This window comes from Hypanus sabinus, chromosome 7 (genome assembly GCF_030144855.1).
Source record: "Hypanus sabinus isolate sHypSab1 chromosome 7, sHypSab1.hap1, whole genome shotgun sequence".
NCBI lineage: Eukaryota > Metazoa > Chordata > Chondrichthyes > Myliobatiformes > Dasyatidae > Hypanus > Hypanus sabinus.
The window spans coordinates 2,576,248-2,601,650 of record NC_082712.1 but is presented as its reverse complement, the minus strand read 5'-3'; the positions used below and the strand labels follow the sequence as shown (position 1 = coordinate 2,601,650).

The following is a 25,403-nucleotide window of genomic DNA, read 5'->3' as shown; positions in this document are numbered from 1 at the left end:
TTGAAAACTATATCAGCAAGTTTGCTGACGATACTAAACTGGGTGGCAGTGTGACATGCGAAGAGGAGAATACAGGGAGACTTGGATAGGCTGGGTGAGCGGGCAGATACTTGGCAGATGTCATTCAATGTGAATAAATGTGAAGTTATCCACTTTGGAAGCAGGAACAAGAGGGCAGAGTATTGTCTGAACGGTGTAGAGTTAGGTAAGGGAGAAATGCAAAGAGACCTAGGAGTCCTAGTTCATCAGTCAATGAAGGTGAATGAGCGAGTGCAACAGGCAGTGAAGAGGGCAAATGGAATGTTGGCCTTTATTACAAGGGGAATTGAGTACAAGAGCAAGGATGTCCTTTTGCATTTGTACAGGGCCCTGGTGAGACCACACCTGGAATATTGTGTACAGTTTTGGTCTCCAGGTTTAAGGAAGGACATTCTGGCAATTGAGGAAGTGCAGCGTAGATTCACTAGGTTGATTCCTGGGATGGCAGGGCTGTCTTACGCAGAGAGATTGGAGAGATTGGGCTTGTACACGCTGGAATTGAGGAGATTGAGAGGGGATCTGATGGAAACATTTAAGATAATTAAAGGATTTGATAGGATTGAGGCAGGAAATATGTTCCAGATGTTGGGAGAGTCCAGTACCAGAGGGCATGGATTGAGAATAAGAGGTCAGTTATTTAAAACAGAGTTGAGGAAGAGCTTCTTCTCCCAGAGAGTTGTGGAGGTGTGGAATGCACTGCCTCGGAAGACGGTGGAGGTCAATTCTCTGGATGCTTTCAAGAAGGAGCTAGATAGATATCTGATGGATAGGGGAATCAAGGGATATGGGGACAAGGCAGGGACTGCGTATTGATAGTGAATGATCAGCCATGATCTCAGAATGGCGGTGCAGACTTGAGGGGCCGAATGGTCTACTTCTGCACCTATTGTCTATTGACTGGCAGGAAGGCATAGGCGGTGGTGTGGCTCTGTCGGTAAGAGATGGAATTACACCTTTAGAAAGAGGTGAAATTGGGTCAGTTAATGTTGAATCTTTCTGGGTGGAGTTAAGAAACTGCAAGGGTAATAAAACCAATATGGGAATCATATATAGCCCTCCAAATAGTAGCCAAGATGTGGGGTTGAGATTGCAAGGGGAGCTGGAAATGGCATGTAATAAAGGTATTGACACAATTGTAATGGGGACCTTCAATATGCAAGGGGTTTGGGAAAATCAGGTTGGTGTTGGATCACAAGAGAAGGTATTTTCTGAGTGCCTGTGAGATGGCTTTCTAGAGCAGCTTGTACTTGAGCCTGCTGAGGGAAAGGCTGTCTTAGGTTGGGTGTTGTGTAATAACCCAGATCTTATTAGGGAGCTTTACATAAAGGAACCATTAGGAGGCAGTGATCATAATATGATTGAATTCATTCTGCAATTTGTGAGGGAGAAGCACAAGTCACATGTATCAGTATCGCAATGGAATGAAGGGAATTACAGAGGCATGAGAGGGTAGCTTGCGAGGGTGGATTGGAGGAGGATAGTGGCAGGGTTCCTCTTTGGCATGTATATGTCCTGTTCCTTCTGAGTTGTTTCCAGAAATTCCAGCCATTGCTGCTCGGAGAAATTGAGACCTTCAGTGTCCCTGACAACGACAACTGTGAGAAGTGCTGTCAGGAGCAGACATGGAATGGACCCAAATGCAGGACACAGGCACTGAAGTACTAGGGGGGATGCCATGGCATGCAAGGGGTAATGTAGGCAGGGCTGGATCCTGGAGGTCAGGCGGGGCAGGAGGATCCCAGAGTTCAGGCGGGACAGAAGAGCCCCCTGGGGCGGGTGCATAACTCCTGGGCATGGCCGCCTCCCAGGCAGGAACACGGAGGCCCAGGCAAGACACAGAACCCTGGGCAGGTGCGGGCACAACCCGTAGGGAGCAAGGGGTGGAAAGGGTCGGAGTCCTCAGGGCGGGCCGCGTGGTTCCCAGGCAGAAACACAGAGGCCTGGGCATGGTGCAGACATCTGGGCAGGTGCAGGGCACAACCCATCAGAAGTTAGGGGTAGGAAGGGACAGAACCACCCAAGGGATAACAGCAACAGCCTGGCTTACCCGACAGAGGCAAGGGACAGGAAGGGAGCTGGGTCCAGGGTGAGCAGCAGGACAACCGAGATATACCAGTAAATAGGGAGAAGCAAGCAGACAGTGTGACAGCACGGGCAAGGCAAATACAGCAGAACAGCAGGACCAGCACACACAAGAGAAGCAGGAAAACAAGACAAACTTGGACAGAACAGATACAGAGCAGGCCGGCATGCAGGGCAGAACAGGATACAGAGCCAGCAGACCAGGTACTGAGCAGTATTCAGAGCCGGCAGACCGGGTACTGAGCAGTATTCAGAGCCGGCAGACCAGGTTAACCCAGCTTCAGAAGAAGACAACCCCTCAACTAGGCTCAGTCCCCGAGCCCCTGATAAACACCTGCCCCCTAATAGGCAACAGGTGTACCTCCTTAAGCCAAGATGATCCAATGGTTCAGGGTGACAGGAAGGCTGGCTGCAAGGTCTGAAGTCCAGAGTTTGCGGACCAGAGCAAGAGCTGGAAGGCGGGCTCCGGCCCGGACCCTAACAAGTGCATCCAGCTGTAGCTTCTAACAAACCACGTTACGGAGTTGGAGCTGGAACTGGATGAACTCCAGATCATTCAGGAGGCTGAGGAGGTGGTAGATAGGACATATAGAGAGGTAGCTACACCCAAGGTGCAGGACATAGGAAACTGGGTGACAGTCAGGAAGGGGGAAGGGGTTAAGGAGCCAGTGCAGAGTATCCCTCTGGCCATCCCTCTCAACAACAGGTGTATCACTTTGGATACTGTCGGAGGAGGGGGAGGGGTGGGATGATCTAACAGAGGAATGATAGAGGAACTCAGCAGGCCAGACAGCATCAATGGAAAAACGTACAGTTGATATTTCAGGCCAAAACCCTTCAGCAGGATTGGAGAAGGAAGATGAGGTTATGCCTGCCTTCTTGTTGGCTACGTGAAACAGTCCATGTTCCAAGCTGACACTGGGACCAACCCCACTTTTCCCATCAACAACTGCATTGGCGCTGCTTCCTGCACCCATGCTGGGCTCATCAACTTCATCAACTTTGCCTCCAACTTCTACCCAGCTCTCAAATTTACCTGGTCCATTTCTGACACCTCCCTCCCTTTTCTCGATCTTACTGTCTCTATCTCCGGAGACAGCTTATCTACTGATGTCTGTTAGAAACCCATGGACTCACAGCTACCTGGACTGTACCTCTTCCCACCCTGTTACTTGTAAAAACGCCTTTCTCTTCTCTCAATTCCTCTATGTCCGCAGAATCTCTTCTCAGGGTGAAGCTTTCATTCTAGAAAGAAGGAGATGTCCTCCTTTTTCAAAGTAAGGGGCTTCCCTTCTTCCATCATCAACGTTCCCCTCAAGTGCACCTCTTCCATTTCATGCACGTCTGCTGTCACCCCATTCTCCTGCCACCCTACCAAGGATAGGGTTCCTCTTGTCCTCACCTACAATCCCACCAGCCTCCACATTCATCACATAATTCTCTGTAATTCAACCATCTCCAACAGGATCCCACCACCAAGCACATCTTTCCCTCCCCACCCACTTTCTGCACAAACAACTCCTTTGTCTGTTCTCCTTCCCCACTGATCTCCCTCCTGGCACTTATCCTTGCAAGTGGAACAAGTTCTACACCTGCCCCTACACCTCCTCCCTCACCACCATTCAGAGCCCTAAACAGTCCTTTCAGGTGAGGCAACACTACACCCATGAGTCCGTTGGGGTCATATACTGTGTTCAGGATCCTGTATATCGGTCAGACATGACGTAGATTGGGAGACCACGTGTCTGCCTGAAGAAGTGGGATCGCCTAGTGGCCACCCTTTTTAATTCCCATTCCCATTCCCATTCCGATCTGTCAATCCATGGCTTCCTCTACTATTGTGATGAGGCCAACACTCTATATTCCTTCTGTGCAGCCTGATGGCATGAACATCTATTTCTCAAGCTTCAGCTAATGCCACCCGTCACCAATCCTCATACCCTTTTCCCTCACTCACCTTATCGCTCTTACTGCCCATCACCTCCCTCTGCTGCTCCTCCCCCTTTTCTTTCTTCCATTTTCTCTGCTGTTAGATTCCCACTTCTCCACCCTGTGTCTCTTTCACCAATCAACCTCCCAGCTCTTTACACCACCCCCTCCCAAATTCACCTATCACCTTGTGCTTCTCCTTCCCCCCTCCCCACCTTTTCAATCTAGTCCTCAGTTCTTTTTTCTGCAGCCTGCTGAAGTTTCACAGCCCGATCTGTCCACTATACTTTTGTCTCCAGATGCTGCCTGGCCTACTAAGTTCCTACAGAATGTCCTCTATCTACCTTATCCGTTCCCCTCATATTTCAGTTCACTGTGATCAGTTACTCCCTCAGCCTCGACCTCTCCAGGAAAATCAGAGTCTCCTCAAATCTGAAAGGTTGCATCCCAGAGAGCTTCCTGTTGAGTCTCTTCTGCACTCCCTCCAGTGCAAGCACTCCCTTGGTAAATACGGTGTAGTGATCAGAACTAAACACAAAGGTCAAACTAATGGTTTATAAAATTGTTCCTTCACGTCCTGCAACCAGAGTGCTTCTCGGTGCTCCCAACAGTTCATACCGTATTCACAACCCCTCCTCCTCCCAGTGTCAAGCAGCTCACAGTTCTCAGCTGTATCTGGGGCTGTATCCAATTTGATCAATAAATTTATCACCCCCGACTATCCTCCTCACTTTCAACAACCCCATGCAAGGCTTATTAAGAAAGTAAGGAGGCATGGAGGGGAATGCAGAGAGGGGAGGTATAGAGAGTGTGATGGATAGGAGCAGGGGTTGGGGATGGATGTGAGGGGGAAGGAGGGAAAGAGCCTCTCTCTTCTGCACCCTCTCCTGTACAATCACGCCTTTCCTATATATGGTGCAGTGATCAGAACTACCCACAATAGTCTCATCAATGTTTTATAAAATTGTTTCCTCACTTCCTTGTCCTGAAACATTCCATGACTAGATAATGAATGCAGTATCCCATATCTACCAGTACCCTCCTACAACCTGTACACTGAAGTCTCTGCTTTTCCTTCACCCAGTGAATTAACTCAGGATGAAATTCCATTGCCGTGTCCAATTTGGTCAATGTCGTCCATCCCCTCTGACTGTCCTTACTTTCAACAACACCAACAATGCAAACCAAGTGTTGGCTGCAAATTCACGAATCAGTCTCCGTTCATTAATGTAATAGAACAGTGCAGAACAGGGACAGACCCTGCAGCCCACAAGGCCCACATCCACATTTATCTGACTCTCTCAGAGCCTCTTCAACACCTGAATTCTATTTCTCTCCACCACCACCCTAGTCCAGGCACCCAAAACAATGTGGAACAAATGAAACATGCCTGTTCATCTACATTGAGATAATCTCCCTTCACTTTAACTGCATGCCTCTGGTAAAGTTCTCTGCATCCTCTCCAATGCCACAACATCCTTCCAATATTGCAGTGATGACAATTGACTGCTTCACTCCAGATGCAGCTTAACTACAGTTTATAATGCTGCCACGTTACTACCCGAATCGTCAACTGAACTCTCTACTGGTAAAGCCAAGCATTCCGCAGACCTCATTTATCATCCATGCAGATAGAACTGAACTGGAGACAGAACTGGAAGCTCCACCACTGAGCTGTAGCAGACCCAAAGGGCTGAATCGCCTCCTATTCCTCATTACCTTTCTGGTGGGTACTTGTGGGTTTTGTTCACCCAGGAGTGGTTGTAACTGTCAGTTTGTGTATTTATCAACCCTCCACGTTTCTAAAGGGCCTTCATCAATCCCCCCTGGTCCTGCTGTCATCACTTGGGTGAGTCCACTCCTGGTAATCTTCATTTTCCTCTTTGTTCACAGAGATCACGCAGCAGGAAGAAGTCTGTGAGTATTATCACCTGAAAACAAATGCCAACTATTGTCTTAGACTCCAAAATCCCTCAGAACAACATCACTATTAAGGGCCTTGCTGTTAGCAGTGTATGACCTCTGTACATTTGATCTCCCAATCTCCCAAACTGCAATGGATCATAGTACATAGAAAGTCACAGCACAGTGCAGACTCTTCGACCTGTGATGTTGATCTTTCAACTGACTCTAAGGTCAATCTAACCCTTCCCTCCTACATAGCCCTCTATCTTTTCATCATTCTTATGTACATCTAAAAGTCGCTTAAATGTCTTTAAGGTGTCCACCTCTACCACCATCCTTGGCAGGTTTTCCACTCTCCATGTAAAAAAAGTACCTTTGACTTTTCCCTTATACTTTATTCCAGTCTCCTTAAAATTATCCCCCTTCATTTCAGCTATTTCTGTCCCGGTTTTGATTTTGATTTCCACAATTTCTCCAGCAAACAAGGACATTACTATCATAATGGGATTTCTGAGAGGGTATAATAAAATATCTTCTCAAGTTTTTCCATCCAAACAACCACCATTCCTGTGAACTGTGGACTTTGACCCAATGATCGCTCAGCTCAACAACATTGTTAATGTTTGATCAAAACCCAACAGTTTATGCATCCAATCCTCTTCCTCTCTCAACCAAGTCTCTAATGACCAGAACTTAGTAGTTCCATGTAGTGATGCATGCTCTTTCATCCCATCTTCCATCATACTTCCAGCATCCTGCCTGTACTTGCTGGTCCTTGACATATACTTGTCTCACAATCCCACCGTTTCCTGACCAGGATCACAGGTTACTATCCCACTGCCAGACAAGTTTAAACCCTCCATCTGGAGAGTTGCTGAGGTCTGGCATTGCTGCCTGAACAGAGAGGGAGTAGTTGCATTCATCACCTCTGCTCGTTCCTAAAGGGGCTTCATCATCCCCCCTGGTCCTGCTGTCATCACTTGAGTCAGTCCCCTTCTGATAACCTGCACTCTCCTCTCTGTTCACAGAGATCGGTCCGGAGGGGGAGACGAGGGCGAAGTGTGAGTATCGTCTCCTGAAACCAAACACAAACTCCTTGATCCACGAGGAAGGTGTTTGGTTTCAAATGGTGGTGGACAGTGGAACTGAAAATGGTGACGAGCAAAGTGGGGTGGGGGAGATATAGACAGAGGAAGGAAGCAGAAATCGGGAGGCGGAGTGTGGAGAGAAGGGTGGGTCGGAGGATGAAAAGAGAATGAAGAGAGAATTAAGCAGGAAATGGTAGTTTATGGAAGGTGTGAAGAAGATAGGGGAAAAGTCAGGAATGAGAAGGAGAATGGGAAATTGATTGTGGGAAACAGCACTTGGACAAAGCAACACATACAAAATGCTGGAGCAACTTAGCAGGCCAGGCAGTATCTAGGAAAAGATTTTGTCCAGCATTCTGTGTGTGTTGCTTGAATTTCCAGCATCTGCAGATTTTATCTTGTTTAGCACTTGGGCCATAGCGACTGGACCTTGGTGATTTAGCAGCGCATGCAGATATTTCTTGCATTGTGGAAGACCCTGCCTCCAGTAACCCCACAGGCAGCGTGTTCCAGATTATAGCCACCCTCAGTAGGAAAGGGCCTTTCTCAGATGGATAGTTCATGTAGCTCCGTTGTTTAAAAAAGGCTGCAAAAGTAAGCCATGAAATTATAGGCTGGTAAATCTGACATCAGTGGTAGGTAAATTATTGGAAGAAATAGTAAAAGATAGGATCTACAAGTATTTGGATAGACAGGGACTTATTAGAAACAGTCAGCATGGCTTTGTGCAGGGTAGGTCATGTTTAACCAATCTATTAGAGTTTTTCAAGGAAGTTACCAGGAAAGTGGATGAAGGGAATGCATGTGATGTTGTATACACAGACTTCAGTAAGGCCCTTGACAAGGTCTTGCATGGGAGGTTAGTTAGGAAGATTCAGTCGCTAGGTATACCTTGTGAGGTAGTAAACTGGATTAGACATTGGCTCAGTTGATGAAGCCAGAGAGTGGTAGTGGAGGATTGCTACTCTGGATGGAGGCCTGTGACTGGTGGTGTGCCACAGGGATCAGTGCTGGGACCACTGTTATTTGTCATCTATATCAATGATCTGGATGATAATATGGCAAATTGGATCAGCACATTTACTGATGATACAAAGATTGGAGGTGTAGTGGACAGTGAGGAAGGTTTTCAAAGCTTGCAGAGGGATCTGGACCAGTTGGAGGAATGGGCAGAAAAATGGCAGATGGAGTTTAATGCAGACAAGTGTGAGGTTTTGCACTTTGGAAGGTCGAACCAAGGTAGACCATACAAGGTAAATGGTAGGACACTGAGGAGAGCAGTAGGACAAAGGGATCTGGGAATACAGATACATAATTCCCTAAAAGTGGCATCACAAGTAGATAGGGATGTAAAGAAAGCTTTTGGTACATTGGCCTTTATAAATCAAAATATTGAGTATAAGAGTTGGAATGTAATGATGACGTTGTATAAGACATTGGTGAGACCGAATTTGGAGTATTGTGTGCAGTTTCGGTCACCGAATTACAGGAAAGATATTAATAATGTTGAAAGAGTGCAGAGAAGGTTTACAAGGATGTTGCCGGGACTTGAGAAACTGAGTTACAGAGAAAGGTTGAATAGGTTAGGACTTTATTCCCTAGCGTGTAGGAGAATGAGGGGTGATTTGATAGAGGTGTATAAAATTAGGATGGGTATAGATAGAGTGAATGCAAGCAGGCTTTTTCCATTGAGGCCAGGGGAGGAAAAAAAAACAGAGGTATTTGGTTAAGGGTGAAGGGGAAAAAGTTTAAAGGGAACATTGGGGGGGGGGCTTCTTCATGCAGGGAGTGGTGGGAGTGTGGAATGAGCTGCCAGATGAAATGGTGAATGCGGGCTCACTTTTGACATTTAAGAAACACTTGGACAGGTATATGGATGAGAGAGGTTTTGGAGGGGCATGGCCCAGGTGCAGGTCAGTGGGACTAGGCAGAAAAATGGTTCGGCACAGCCAAGAAGGGCCATAAGACCTGTCTCTGTGCTGTCATGATCTGTGGTTCTATGGTTCTAGATCTCCCTCATACTTAACCTTTCCCCATCTAGTTTTAGCAATGTTCCCTCTGTTCCCTCATACCTGTCCCTCTTAACTCAGTGCACCTCAAGGAGTTGTTCCCTCAGTCTCCACTTCTCCAGGGAAATCTGACCGAGTCTCTACGTTATCTCCTCATAACTGAAATGTTCCGTACTCAGATAATGAGGGCAGGTATCCCGGATCTACCTTTACCCTCACCTCCAGGGTTTCCCTGACCTGTATTCTGAGGTTCCTCTGTTTCACAGTGCTCTCTATGAGCTCGACCAGTCAGGTGTATTTACACACTTCTGCCTCCTCCTCGTATCATTCAGCTCACAGTTTTCAGCATTAAATTCCAATTTGATCGGTATCGTTCTGTCACTCCTGACTATCCTCCTCACTTTCAGCTTCACCACCGATGCAAACGAAGTGTCCGCTACAAACTCACTCGGCACAGCTACGTTCATATCCCCTTCATTCTTGTAGAAAGTGCCCTACTACACTGAATGAACAATGAACTTATTCATTGAGAAGCTGCCTCCCTCAGGACTTTTTTTCCACATTTGAATTTCCAGGAACAATGCTGGGATAGGATGCTTCATGGGAAGAGCCTAGAGCAGTCATTTTCATATCTGGAGCAGGACAGGTTAAAGGGAGACTGAATAGGGAAAGGGTGGCAGGAAGGAGGGTGACTGTAGGAAATAGAGCTGGCAGGTGTCAGAAATATTTTGTACAACTTAGAAGAGTACAGGACAGGCCTTGCTTCAGCCCACGATGTTGTGATGAACTAACTAAATCAGTAATCAAATGCCCAACTAAACAAATCCATTCTACCCAAACAATTCTAAGAGCCTCTTAAATACAACTATCGAATTTGTCTTCACACCACCCCATTCCAGATACCCGCCACACTGTTCCAGGTATCACCACCCTGTTCCAGATACCCACCACCCCATTCCAGATACCCACCAATTTCTGTAAAGAAAAAGCTTACCTCACACTACTCCTTTCAAATTACTCCCTTTCAGCTTAAATGCACACCACTGCTAAACCTTCTCTGCATCCTCTCCAATGACTCGACATCCTTCCTATAATGGAATGACCAGAATTGATAGCAATCTCCAGATGTGGCCGAACTGGAGTTTAATAAAGCTGTATCATAACTACCTAACTCCTGAACTGAATAAATGTAAGCAGGTCACAAGCCAACTTTATCATTTATCAACTTCTTTCAGTGATCTGTGGATTCGGACTCTGTGGTCATTAACATTATTCAGATTTCCTCGAAACCCCAGAACACAAAGCACCCAGTCTTGTTCCACCCTCAACCAAGTCTGCTTAACAGTCAGTTCTATGCAGTGATGCATGCTCTTTCATCCCCATCACCCTTAATACTCCCAGTATTTAAATAGACAGACTGCAACCCATCATTCCCATCTTCTCTATTCCCTTGCTCTTGTCTCGACCTCTTCCTGCCTCACAATCCCTCCACACCCTGATCTGGTTCTCTGTTACCATCCCACTAGCAAACTAATTAAACCCTCTGGGCAAAGAGCTGTTGTGGTCTGGGATTGCTGCCCGAACAGAGATGGGAAAAGATTCACAGGAATGTTGAAATGAACTGGAGTAAGCCTGGATTGGGAAAGCATTACAGGACTGTGGGAAGAGGGGGGTGAGACAGAACTGGAAGCTCCACCACTGAGCTGTAGCAGACCCAAAGGGCTGAATGGCCTCCTATTCCTCATTACCTATATGGTGGGTACTTGTGGGTTTTGTTCACCCAGGAGTGGTTGTAACTGTCAGTTTGTGTATTTATCAACCCTCCACGTTTCTAAAGGGCCTTCATCAATCCCCCCTGGTCCTGCTGTCATCAGTTGGGTGAGTCCACTCCTGGTAATCTTCATTTTCCTCTTTGTTCACAGAGATCACGCCGCAAGAGCAAGTCTGTGAGTATCATCACCTGAAAATAAATGCCAACTCCTTGATTCCTGAGGAAGGAGTCTGGAAACATGAACATTCCAGAGCCCTACTGCTCCTAATATCATCTCTCACCTTCAATGCATGCATCCTGGTAAACCTCCACTGCACCCTCTCCAATGCCTTGATATCCATCCTATTAGCAGAACTGAATACAATAATCCAGATGCAGTTTTAAAGAAAAAAGAACATCCCAGTTTCGGAAAAGAATTCCTCGACTAATAAAGACAAGCATGCCATGTGCCTCCTTTGCCACCTATCAACCTGTGCAACCTCCTCAGGGAGCTATTGTCTTAGACTCCAAAATCCCGCAGAACAACATCACTATTAAGGGCCTTGCTGTTAGCAGTGTATGACCTCTGTACATTTGATCTCCCAAACTGCAATGGATCATAGTACATAGAAAGTCACAGCACAGTGCAGAATCTTCAACCTGTGATGTTGATCTTTCAACTGACTCTAAGGTCAATCTAACCCTTCCCTCCTATGTAGCCCTCTATCTTTCCATCATTCTGACATTCCCCTTATACTTTATTCCAATCTCTTTAAAATTATCCCCCTTCATTTCAGCTATTTCTGTCCTGGGAAAAACTCTGAATTCTGTCCTCATATTCAACCTTCCAAAGTGAATCACTTCACACTTTTCAGGATTGAACTCCATCTGCCACTTCTCAGGCCAGCCCTACATCCTGTCATTGTCCCATTTCAACCTTCTATTCTATCCACAACACCACCGATCTTCATATCATCTGTAAACTTACCAACCTACTCTTCCATTTCCTCAACCAAGAAGCTTAGAAAAATCACATATGCAGGGGAGCCACAGCAGATCCCTGTGGAACAATATTGGTCACTGAGGCAGTATATGCTCCATCTACAACCACCCTCCATTCAAGCCAATTCGGTATCCACACAGCCAAGTATCCCCGGATTACATGCCTCCTGGCTTTCTGAATGAGCCTAACATGGGGAATCTTATCAAATCCATGTACACCACATTCACTGCTCCACCTTCATCATTGTCCTTTGTCACATCCTCAAAGGATTCAGTCAGGCTCGTGAGGCCCCGCACAAAGCCATGTTGACTATCCCAAATCATATAGTGTTTGTTTTGTAATTCATTTTTTATTGAAGTTAATCAAACATTTCCATAAGATGTATTTCAGATCTTGTACGTATATATCATAGAGTCATAATTGCCACCATTCCCCACATAATATTTATCTGAGGTATACACTTACAGAAAAGAGAGAAAAAACAAGAAGACAGGAGAAAACTATGTACAAGTAGGGAGTGACCCTGTTTTTGAAAACATATTCATTGATTTGTGAAATAAAATCAGGGCTATGAGATGTTAGGTAGTTAAACCAATTTTCCCAGTATGAATCAAATTGTTCCAACTTATGATTAACAGATGCTGTTATCTTCTCCATTTTGTAAATATCCATGTAATTTCCATCCATGTATTTAAAGTTGGGCTCTCCTGTGATAACCATTTCCTAGTAAGAGTCTTATTACCAGCCACCAACAGTATATTCATTAAATATTTATCTCTTTTTACAACCATTCTTCAGGTATATACCCAAGATATATGGTCTTACTTTCTAAGGGTTTTTCACATTTAAAGATGTCTTTTACGGCATTGTGTATCCCTCTCCAATTGTCTTTGTTAACGGGGCATTCGCAGAAACTATGATAATGGTTTGCATTCTGATTTCCACAATGTCTCCAGGAAAGAAGGACATTACTATCATAATGGGATTTCTGAGACGGTGTAATAATGCATCTTCTCATGTTTTTCCAACCGAACTGCCTCCATTCCTGTGAACTGTAGACTTGGACCCGATGATCGCTCAGCTCAACTATATTGTTAATGTTTGAACAAAACCCAAGAGCTTTATGCATCCAATCCTGTTCCTCTCTCAACCAAGTCTCTGTAATGACCAGGACTTCTCAGTTCCATGTAGAGATGCATGCTCTTTCATCCCTTCTGCTATCATACATCCAGCATTAAAGTAAACACACGTCTATTCCCAGGCTCCTGCTTGTACTTGCTGGTCCTTGACATCTACCTGTCTCACAATCCCACCGTTTTACTGACCAGTTTCTTTGGTTCCTATCCCACTGTCAGACAAGTTTAAACCCTCCATCTGGAGAGCTGCTGAGGTCTGCCATTGCTGCCTGAACAGAGGTGGAGTAGTTGCATTCATCACCTCTACTTGTTTCTAAAGGAGCTTCATCATCCCCCCTGGTCCTGCTGTCATCACTTGAGTCAGTCCCCTTCTGATAACCTGCACTCTCCTCTCTGTTCACAGAGATCGGTCCGGAGGGGGAGACGAGGGCGAAGTGTGAGTATCGTCTCCTGAAACCAAACACAAACTCCTTGATCCACGAGGAAGGTGTTTGGATCCAAACGTTGGTGGACAGTGGAACTGATAATGGTGACGAGCAAAGTGGGGTGGGGGAGATATAGAAAGAGGAAGGAAGCAGAAATCGGGAGGCGGAGTATGGAGAGAAGGGTGGGTGGGAGTATGAAAAGAGAATGAAGAGAGAATTAAACAGGGAATGGTAGTTTATGGAAGGTGTGAGAAAGATAGAGAAAGTCAGGAATGGGGAGTAGAGAGGGAAATTGATTGTGGGAAACAGCACTTGGACAAAGCAACACATACAAAATACTGGAGGAACTCTGCAGGCCAGGCAGTATCTAGGAAAAGATTTTGTCCAGCATTTTGTGTGTGTTGCTTGAATTTCCAGCATCTGCAGATTTTATCTTGTTTAGCACTTGGGCCATAGCGACTGGACCTTGGTGATTTAGCAGCGCATGCAGATATTTCTTGCATTGTGGAAGACCCTGCCTCCAGTAACCCCACAGGCAGCGTGTTCCAGATTATAGCCACCCTCAGGAGGAAAGGGCCTTTCTCAGATGGATAGTTCATGTAGCTCCGTTGTTTAAAAAAGGCTGCAAAAGTAAGCCAAATTATAGGCTGGTAAATTTGACATCAGTGGTAGGTAAATTATTGGAAGAAATAGTAAAAGATAGGATCTACAAGTATTTGGATAGACAGGGACTTATTTGAAAAAGTCAGCATGGCTTTGTGCAGGGTAGGTCATGTTTAACCAATCTATTAGAGTTTTTCAATAGACAATAGGTGCAGAAGTAGACCATTCGGCCCCTCGAGTCTGCACCGCCATTCTGAGCATGGCTGATCATTCACTATCAATACCCAGTCCCTGCCTTGTCCCCATATCCTTTGATTCCTCTATCCATCAGATATCTATCCAGCTCCTTCTTGAAAGCATCCAGAGAATTGGCCTCCACCGTCTTCCGAGGCAGTGCATTCCACACCTCCACAACTCTCTGGGAGAAGAAGCTCTTCCTCAACTCTGTTTTAAATAACTGACCTCTTATTCTCAATCCATGCCCTCTGGTACTGGACTCTCCCAACATCTGGAACATATTTCCTGCCTCAATCCTATCAAATCCTTTAATTATCTTAAACGTTTCAATCAGATCCCCTCTCAATCTCCTCAGTTCCAGTGTGTACAAGCCCAATCTTTCCAATCTCTCTGCGTAAGACAGCCCTGCCATCCCAGGAATCAACCTAGTGAATCTACGCTGCACTTCCTCAATTGCCAGAATGGCTTTCCTTAAACCTGGAGACCAAAACTGTACACAATATTCCAGGTGTGGTCTCACCAGGGCCCTGTACAAATGCAAAAGGATATCCTTGCTCTTGTACTCAATTCCCCTTGTAACAAAGGCCAACATTCCATTTGCCCTCTTCACTGCCTGTTGCACTTGCTCATTCACCTTCATTGACTGGTGAACTAGGACTCCTAGGTCTCTTTGCATTTCTCCCTTACCTAACTCGACACCGTTCAGACAATACTCTGTCCTCTTGTTCCTGCTTCCAAAGTGGATAACTTCACATTTATTCACATTGAATGACATCTGCCAAGTATCTGCCCACTCACCCAGCCTATCCAAGTCTCCCTGTATTCTCCTAACGCCCTCTTCGCATGTCACACTGCCACCCAGTTTAGTATCGTCAGCAAACTTGCTGATATAGTTTTCAATGCCCTCATCTAAATCGTTGACATAACTCGTAAAGAGCTGTGGTCCCAATACAGAGCCCTGTGGTACCCCACTGGTCACCTCCAGCCAGTCCGAGAAACACCCATTCACTGCTACCCTTTGCTTTCTATCTTCCAACCAGTTTTCTATCCATGTTGAAACCCTGCCCCCAATGCCATGAACTCTGATCTTACTCACCAATCTCCTATGTGGCACCTTATCGAATGCCTTCTGAAAATCTAGGTACACTACATCCACTGGCTTACCCTCGTCTAACATCCTTGTTACACCTTTTTCGAGGAAGTTACCGGGAAAGTGGATGAAGGGAATGCATGTGATGTTGTATACATGGACTTCAGTAAGGCCCTTGACAAGGTCTCGCATGGGAGGTTAGTTAGGAAGATTCAGTCGCTAGGTATACTTGGTGAGGTAGTAAACTGGATTAGACATTGGCTCAATGGATGAAGCCAGAGAGTGGTAGTGGAGGATTGCTACTCTGGATGGAGGCCTGTGACTAGTGGTGTGCCAGAGGGATCAGTGCTGGGACCAATGTTATTTGTCATCTATATCAATGATCTGGATGATAATATGGCAAATTGGATCAGCACATTTACTGATGATACAAAGATTGGAGGTGTAGTGGACAGTGAGGAAGGTTTTCAAAGCTTGCAGAGGGATCTGGACCAGTTGGAGGAATGGGCAGAAAAATGGCAGATGGAGTTTAATGCAGACAAGTGTGAGGTTTTGCACTTTGGAAGGTCGAACCAAGGTAGACCATACAAGGTAAATGGTAGGACACTGAGGAGAGCAGTAGGACAAAGGGATCTGGGAATACAGATACACAATTCCCTAAAAATGGCGTCACAAGTAGATAGGGTTGTAAAGAAAGCTTTTGGTACATTGGCCTTTATAAATCAAAGTATTGAGTATAAGAGTTGGAATGTAATGGTGAGGTTGTATAAGACATTGGTGAGACCGAATTTGGAGTATTGTGTGCAGTTTTGGTCACCGAATTACAGGAAAGATATTAATAATGTTGAAAGAGTGCAGAGAAGGTTTACAAGGATGTTGCCGGGACTTGAGAAACTGAGTTACAGAGAAAGGTTGAATAGGTTAGGGCTTTATTCCCTGGAGTGTAGGAGAATGAGGGGTGATTTGATAGAGGTATATAAAATTAGGATGGGTATAGACAGAGTGAATGCAAGCAGGCTTTTTCCATTGAGGCCAGGGGAGGGAAAAAAACCAGAGGTATTGGGTTAAGGGTGAAGGGGAAAAAGTTTAAAGGGAACATTGGGGGGGGGCTTCTTCATGCAGGGAGTAGTGGGAGTGTGGAATGAGCTGCCAGATGAAATGGTGAATGCGGGCTCACTTTTGACATTTAAGAAACACTTGGACAGGTATATGGATGAGAGAGGTTTTGGAGGGGCATGGCCCAGGTGCAGGTCAGTGGGACTAGGCAGAAAAATGGTTCGGCACAGCCAAGAAGGGCCATAAGACCTGTCTCTGTGCTGTCATGATCTGTGGTTCTATGGTTCTAGATCTCCCTCATACTTAACCTTTCCCCATCTAGTTTTAGCAATGTTCCCTCTGTTCCCTCATACCTGTCCCTCTTAACTCAGTACACCTCAAGGAGTTGTTCCCTCAGTCTCCACTTCTCCAGGGAAATCTGACCGAGTCTCTACATTATCTCCTCATAACTGAAATGTTCCGTACTCAGATAATGAGGGCAGGTATCCCGGATCTACCTTTACCCTCACCTCCAGGGTTTCCCTGACCTGTATTCTGAGGTTCCTCTGTTTCACAGTGCTCTCTATGAGCTCGACCAGTCAGGTGTATTTACACACTTCTGCCTCCTCCTCGTGTCATTCAGCTCACAGTTTTAAGCATTAAATTCCAATTTGATCGGTATCGTTCTGTCACTTCTGACTATCCTCCTCACTTTCAGCTTCACCACCGATGCAAACGAAGTGTCCGCTACAAACTCACTCGGCACAGCTACGTTCATATCCCATTCATTCTTGTAGAAAGTGCCCTACTACACTGAATGAACAATGAACTTATTCATTGAGAAGCTGCCTCCCTCAGGACTTTTTTTCCACATTCAAATTTCCAGGAACAATGCTGGGATAGGATGCTTCATGGGAAGAGCCTAGAGAAGTCATTTTCATATCTGGAGCAGAGCAGGTTAAAGGGAGACTGAATAGGGAAAGGGTGGCAGGAAGGAGGGTGACTGTAGGAAATAGAGCTGGCAGGTGTCAAAAATATTTTGTACAACTTAGAAGAGTACAGAACAGGCCTTGCTTCAGCCCACGATGTTGTGATGAACTAACTAAATCAGTAATCAAATGCCCAACTAAACAAATCCATTCTACCCAAACAATTCTAAGAGCCTCTTAAATACAACTATTGAATTTGTCTTCACACCACCCCATTCCAGATACCCGCCACACTGTTCCAGATACCCACCACCGCTATTCCAGATACCCACCAATTTCTGTAAAGAAAAAGCTTACCCCATACTACTCCTTTCAAATTACTCCCTTTCAGCTTAAATGCACACCACTGCTAAACCTTCTCTGCATCCTCTCCAATGCCTCGACATCCTTCCTATAATGGAATGACCAGAATTGATTGCAATCTCCAGATGTGGCCGAACTGGAGTTTAATAAAGCTGTAACATAACTGCCTAACTCCTGAACTGAATAAATGTAAGCAGGTCACAAGCCAACTTTATCATTTATCAACTTCTTTCAGTGATCTGTGGATTCGGACTCTGTGGTCATTAACATTATTCAGATTTCCTCGAAACCCCAGAACACTAAGCACCCAGTCTTGTTCCACCCTCAACCAAGTCTGCTTGACAGTCAGTTCTATGTAGTGATGCATACTCTTTCATCCCCGTCACCCTTAATACTCCAAGTATTTAAATAGACAGACTGCAACCTATCATTCCCATCTTCTCTATTCCCTTGCTCTTGTCTTGACCTCTTCCTGCTTCACAATCCCTCCACACCCTGATCTGGTTCTCTGTTACCATCCCACTAGCAAACTAATTAAACCCTCTGGGCAGAGAGCTGTTGTGGTCTGGGATTGCTGCCCGAACAGAGATGGGAAAAGATTCACAGGAATGTTGAAATGAACTGGAGTAAGCCTGGATTGGGAAAGCATTACAGGACTGTGGGAAGAGGGGGGTGAGACAGAACTGGAAGCTGCACCACTGAGCTGTAGCAGACCCAAAGGGCTGAATGGCCTCCTATTCCTCATTACCTATATGGTGGGTACTTGTGGGTTTTGTTCACCCAGGAGTGGTTGTAACTGTCAGTTTGTGTATTTATCAACCCTCCACGTTTCTAAAGGGCCTTCATCAATCCCCCCCTGGTCCTGCTGTCATCACTTGGGTGAGTCCACTCCTAGTAATCTTCATTTTCCTCTTTGTTCACAGAGATCACGCCGCAAAAGCAAGTCTGTGAGTATCATCACCTGAAAACAAATGCCAACTCCTTGATTCCTGAGGAAGGAGTCTGGAAACATGAACATTCCAGAGCCCTACTGCTCCTAATATCATCTCTCACCTTCAATGCATGCATCCTGGTAAACCTCCACTGCACCCTCTCCTTGATATCCATCCTATTAGCAGAACTGAAGACAATAATCCAGATGCAGTTTTAAAGAAAAAAGAACATCCCAGTTTCTGAAAAGAATTCCTCGACTAATAAAGACAAGCATGCCATGTGCCTCCTTTGCCACCTATCAACCTGTGCAACCTCCTCAGGGAGCTATTGTCTTAGACTCCAAAAGCCCGCAGAACAACATCACTATTAAGGGCCTTGCTGTTAGCAGTGTATGACCCCTGTACATTTGATCTCCCAATCTCCCAAATTGCAATGGATCATAGTCCATAGAAAGTCACAGCACAGTGCAGACTCTTCGACCTGTGATGTTGATCTTTCAACTGACTCTAAGGTCAATCTAACCCTTCCCTCCTACATAGCCCTCTATCTTTCCATCATTCTGACATTCCCCTTATACTTTATTCCAATCTCTTTAAAATTATCCCCCTTCATTTCAGCTATTTCTGTCCTGGGAAAAACTCTGAATTCTGTCCTCATATTCAACCTTCCAAAGTGAATCACTTCACACTTTTCAGGATTGAACTCCATCTGCCACTTCTCAGGCCAGCCCTACATCCTGTCATTGTCCCATTTCAACCTTCTATTCTATCCACAACACCACCGATCTTCATATCATCTGTAAACTTACCAACCTACTCTTCCATTTCCTCAACCAAGAAGCTTAGAAAAATCACATATGCAGGGGAGCCACAGCAGATCCCTGTGGAACAATATTGGTCACTGAGGCAGTATATGCTCCATCTACAACCACCCTCCATTCAAGCCAATTCGGTATCCACACAGCCAAGTATCCCTGGATTACATGCCTCCTGGCTTTCTGAATGAGCCTAACATGGGGAATCTTATCAAATCCATGTACACCACATTCACTGCTCCACCTTCATCATTGTCCTTTGTCACATCCTCAAAGGATTCAGTCAGGCTCGTGAGGCCCCGCACAAAGCCATGTTGACTATCCCAAATCATATTGTGTTTGTTTTGTAATTTATTTTTTATTGAAGTTAATCAAACATTTCCATAAGATGTATTTCAGATCTTGTACGTATATATCATAGAGTCATAATTGCCACCATTCCCCACATAATATTTATCTGAGGTATACACTTACAGAAAAGAGAGAAAAAACAAGAAGACAGGAGAAAACTATGTACAAGTAGGGAGTGACCCTGTTTTTGAAAACATATTCATTGATTTGTGAAATAAAATCAGGGCTATGAGATGTTAGGTAGTTAAACCAATTTTCCCAGTATGAATCAAATTGTTCCAACTTATGATTAACAGATGCTGTTATCTTCTCCATTTTGTAAATATCCATGTAATTTCCATCCATGTATTTAAAGCTGGGCTCTCCTGTGATAACCATTTCCTAGTAAGAGTCTTATTACCAGCCACCAACAGTATATTCATTAAATATTTATCTCTTTTTACAACCATTCTTCAGGTATATACCCAAGATATATGGTCTTACTTTCTAAGGGTTTTTCACATTTAAAGATGTCTTTTACGGCATTGTGTATCCCTCTCCAATTGTCTTTGTTAACGGGGCATTCGCAGAAACTATGATAATGGTTTGCATTCTGATTTCCACAATGTCTCCAGGAAAGAAGGACATTACTATCATAATGGGATTTCTGAGACGGTGTAATAATGCATCTTCTCATGTTTTTCCAACCGAACTGCCTCCATTCCTGTGAACTGTAGACTTGGACCCGATGATTGCTCAGCTCAACTATATTGTTAATGTTTGAACAAAACCCAAGAGCTTTATGCATCCAATCCTGTTCCTCTCTCAACCAAGTCTCTGTAATGACCAGAACTTCTCAGTTCCATGTAGAGATGCATGCTCTTTCATCCCTTCTGCTATCATACATCCAGCATTAAAGTAAACACAGACGTCTATTCCCAGGCTCCTGCTTGTACTTGTTGGTCCTTGACATCTACCTGTCTCACAATCCCACCGTTTTACTGACCAGTTTCTTTGGTTCCTATCCCACTGCCAGACAAGTTTAAACCCTCCATCTGGAGAGCTGCTGAGGTCTGCTATTGCTGCCTGAACAGAGGTGGAGTAGTTGCATTCATCACCTCTGCTCATTTCTAAAGGGGCTTCATCATCCCCCCTGGTCTTGCTGTCATCACCTGAGTCAGTCACCTTCTGATAACCTGCCCTTTCCTCTTTGTTCACAGAGATCAGGCCAGAGGAGCAGACGACGGCGAAATGTGAGTATCATCTCCTGAAACCAAACACAAACTCCTTGATCCACGAGGAAGGTGTTTGGATCCAAACGTTGGTGGACAGTGGAACTGATAATGGTGACGAGCAAAGTGGGGTGGGGGAGATATAGAAAGAGGAAGGAAGCAGAAATCGGGAGGCGGAGTATGGAGAGAAGGGTGGGTGGGAGTATGAAAAGAGAATGAAGAGAGAATTAAGCAGGGAATGGTAGTTTATGGAAGGTGTGAGACAGATACAGAGAAAGTCAAGAATGGGAAGGAGAGAGGGAAATTGATTGTGGGAAACAGCACTTGGACAAAGCAATACATACAAAATGCTGGAGGAACTCAGCAGGCCAGGCAGTATCTTGGAAAAGATTTTGTCCAGCATTTTGTGTGTTGCTCGGATTTCCAGCGTCTGCAGATTTTCTCTTGCTTAGTACTTGGGCCTTAGTGACTGGAGCTTGGTGATTTAGCAGCGCATGCAGATATTTTCTGCATTGTGGAAGACCTTGCTTCCAGAAACCCCACAGGCAGCGTGTTCCAGATTATAGCCACCCTCAGTAGGAAAGGGACTTCCTCAGATCTCCCTCATACTCCACCTATCCCCAACTAGTCTTAGAAATGATCCCTCTGTCTACCATACCTGTCCCTCTCACCTCAGTACACCTGAAGCAGTTGTTCCCTCAGTCCACTTCTCCAGGGAAATCTGACCGAGTCTCTACGTTATCTCATAACTGAAATGTTCCGTACTCAGATAATGAGGGCAGGTATCCCGGATCTACCTTTACCCTCACCTCCAGGGTTTCCCTGACCTGTATTCTGAGGTTCCTCTGTTTCACAGTGCTCTCTATGAGCTCGACCAGTCAGGTGTATTTACACACTTCTGCCTCCTCCTCGTATCATTCAGCTCACAGTTCTCAGCATTAAATTCCAATTTGATCGGTATCATTCTGTCACTTCTGACTATCCTCCTCACTTTCAGCTTCACCGCCGATGCAAACGAAGTGTCCGCTACAAACTCACTCGGCACAGCTACGTTCATATCCCCTTCATTCTTGTAGAAAGTGCCCTACTACACTGAATGAACAATGAACTTATTCATTGAGAAGCTGCCTCCCTCAGGACTTTTTTTCCACATTCAAATTTCCAGGAACAATGCTGGGATAGGATGCTTCATGGGAAGAGCCTAGAGAAGTCATTTTCATATCTGGAGCAGAGCAGGTTAAAGGGAGACTGAATAGGGAAAGGGTGGCAGGAAGGAGGGTGACTGTAGGAAATAGAGCTGGCAGGTGTCAAAAATATTTTGTACAACTTAGAAGAGTACAGAACAGGCCTTGCTTCAGCCCACGATGTTGTGATGAACTAACTAAATCAGTAATCAAATGCCCAACTAAACAAATCCATTCTACCCAAACAATTCTAAGAGCCTCTTAAAAACAACTATTGAATTTGTCTTCACACCACTCTATTCAGATACCTACTACACCTTTCCAGGTATCACCACCCCGTTCCAGGCACCCACCACTCCTATTCCATATACGCATCAATTTGTGTAAAGAAAAAGCTTACCCCACACTACTCCTTTCAAATTACTCCCTTTCAGCTTAAATGCACACCACTGCTAAACCTTCTCTGCATCCTCTCCAATGCCTCGACATCTTTCCTATAATGGAATGACCAGAATTGATAGCAATTTTCAGATGTGGCCGAACTGGAGTTTAATAAAGCTGTGCCAAAACTGCCTAACTCCTGAACTGAATAAATGTAAGCAGGTCACAAGCCAACTTTATCATTTATCAACTTCTTTCAGTGATCTATGGACTCGGACTCTGTGGTTATCAACGTTATTCAGATTTCCTCGAAACCCCAGAACACTAAGCACCCAGTCTTGTTCCACCTTCAACCAAGTCTGCTTAACAGTCAGTTCTATGTAGTGATGCATACTCTTTCATCCCCATCACCCTTAATACTCCAAGTATTTAAATAGACAGACTGCAACCCATCATTCCCATCTTCTCTATTCCCTTGCTCTTGTCTCGACCTCTTCCTGCTCACAATCCCTCCACACCCTGATCTGGTTCTCTGTTACCATCCCACTAACAAACTAATTAAACCCTCTGGGCAGAGAGCTGTTGTGATCTGGGATTGCTGCCTGAACAGAGATGGGAAAAGATTCACAGGAATGTTGAAATGAACTGGAGTAAGCCTGGATTGGGAAAGCATTACAGGACTGTGGGAAGAGGGGAGTGAGACAGAACTGGAAGCTCCACCACTGAGCTGCAGCAGACCCAAAGGGCTGAATGGCCTCCTATTCCTCATTACCTATATGGTGGGTACTTGTGGGTTTTGTTCACCCAGGAGTGGTTGTAACTGTCAGTTTGTGTATTTATCAACACTCCACGTTTCTAAAGGGCCTTCATCAATCCCCCCTGGTCCTGCTGTCATCACTTGGGTGAGTCCACTCCTGGTAATCTTCATTTTCCTCTTTGTTCACAGAGATCACGCCGCAAGAGCAAGTCTGTGAGTATCATCACCTGAAAATAAATGCCAACTCCTTGATTCCTGAGGAAGGAGTCTGGAAACATGAACATTCCAGAGCCCTACTGCTCCTAATATCATCTCTCACCTTCAATGCATGCATCCTGGTAAACCTCCACTGCACCCTCTCCAATGCCTTGATATCCATCCTATTAGCAGAACTGAATACAATAATCCAGATGCAGTTTTAAAGAAAAAAGAACATCCCAGTTTCGGAAAAGAATTCCTCGACTAATAAAGACAAGCATGCCATGTGCCTCCTTTGCCACCTATCAACCTGTGCAACCTCCTCAGGGAGCTATTGTCTTAGACTCCAAAAGCCCGCAGAACAACATCACTATTAAGGGCCTTGCTGTTAGCAGTGTATGACCTCTGTACATTTGATCTCCCAATCTCCCAAATTGCAATGGATTATAGTCCATAGAAAGTCACAGCACAGTGCAGACTCTTCGACCTGTGATGTTGATCTTTCAACTGACTCTAAGGTCAATCTAACCCTTCCCTCCTACGTAGCCCTCTATCTTTCTATCATTCTGACTTTCCCCTTATACTTTATTCCAATCTCTTTAAAATTATCCCCCTTCATTTCAGCTATTTCTGTCCTGGGAAAAACTCTGAATTCTGTCCTCATATTCAACCTTCCAAAGTGAATCACTTCACACTTTTCAGGATTGAACTCCATCTGCCACTTCTCAGGCCAGCCCTACATCCTGTCATTGTCCCATTTCAACCTTCTATTCTATCCACAACACCACCGATCTTCATATCATCTGTAAACTTACCATCCTACTCTTCCATTTCCTCAACCAAGAAGCTTAGAAAAATCACATATGCAGGGGAGCCACAGCAGATCCCTGTGGAACAATATTGGTCACTAAGGCAGTATATGCTCCATCTACAACCACCCTCCATTCAAGCCAATTCGGTATCCACACAGCCAAGTATCCCCGGATTACATGCCTCCTGGCTTTCTGAATGAGCCTAACATGGGGAATCTTATCAAATCCATGTACACCATATTCACTGCTCCACCTTCATCATTGTCCTTTGTCACATCCTCAAAGGATTCAGTCAGGCTCGTGAGGCCCCGCACAAAGCCATGTTGACTATCCCAAATCATATAGTGTTTGTTTTGTAATTCATTTTTTATTGAAGTTAATCAAACATTTCCATAAGATGTATTTCAGATCTTGTACGTATATATCATAGAGTCATAATTGCCACCATTCCCCACATAATATTTATCTGAGGTATACACTTACAGAAAAGAGAGAAAAAACAAGAAGACAGGAGAAAACTATGTACAAGTAGGGAGTGACCCTGTTTTTGAAAACATATTCATTGATTTGTGAAATAAAATCAGGGCTATGAGATGTTAGGTAGTTAAACCAATTTTCCCAGTATGAATCAAATTGTTCCAACTTATGATTAACAGATGCTGTTATCTTCTCCATTTTGTAAATATCCATGTAATTTCCATCCATAGTATTTAAAGCTGGGCTCTCCTGTGATAACCATTTCCTAGTAAGAGTCATTTTACCAGCCACCAACAGTATATTCATTAAATATTTATCTCTTTTTACAACCATTCTTCAGGTATATACCCAAGATATATGGTCTTACTTTCTAAGGGTTTTTCACATTTAAAGATGTCTTTTACGGCATTGTGTATCCCTCTCCAATTATCTTTGATAATGGGGCATTCGCAGAAACTATGATAATGGTTTGCATTCTGATTTCCACAATGTCTCCAGGAAAGAAGGACATTACTATCATAATGGGATTTCTGAGACGGTGTAATAATGCATCTTCTCATGTTTTTCCAACCGAACTGCCTCCATTCCTGTGAACTGTAGACTTGGACCCGATGATCGCTCAGCTCAACTATATTGTTAATGTTTGAACAAAACCCAAGAGC

At 44.8% G+C, this 25,403-nt stretch overlaps 1 protein-coding gene across 8 annotated transcripts in view; it reads left to right on the top strand.

The window, feature by feature from the left end:
• The window catches only part of LOC132396500 (serine/arginine-rich splicing factor 6-like), a 124,181-nt gene that overhangs the window by 81,396 nt on the left and 17,382 nt on the right, over positions 1-25,403 (top strand). For 2 of the 8 annotated variants that reach the window (XM_059974065.1, XM_059974063.1), the window contains exons 13-19: positions 5,944-5,967; positions 6,984-7,016; positions 10,975-10,998; positions 13,345-13,377; positions 18,547-18,570; positions 20,921-20,953; positions 23,444-23,467. In XM_059974065.1, coding sequence (XP_059830048.1) covers positions 5,944-5,967; positions 6,984-7,016; positions 10,975-10,998; positions 13,345-13,377; positions 18,547-18,570; positions 20,921-20,953; positions 23,444-23,467 — 195 coding nt within the window. Of the gene's footprint in view, positions 1-5,943; positions 5,968-6,983; positions 7,017-10,974; positions 10,999-13,260; positions 13,378-18,546; positions 18,571-20,920; positions 20,954-23,443; positions 23,468-25,403 lie in introns of all 8 variants that reach the window. The other 6 variants (XM_059974062.1, XM_059974061.1, XM_059974066.1 and 3 more) reach the window with 4 other exon arrangements.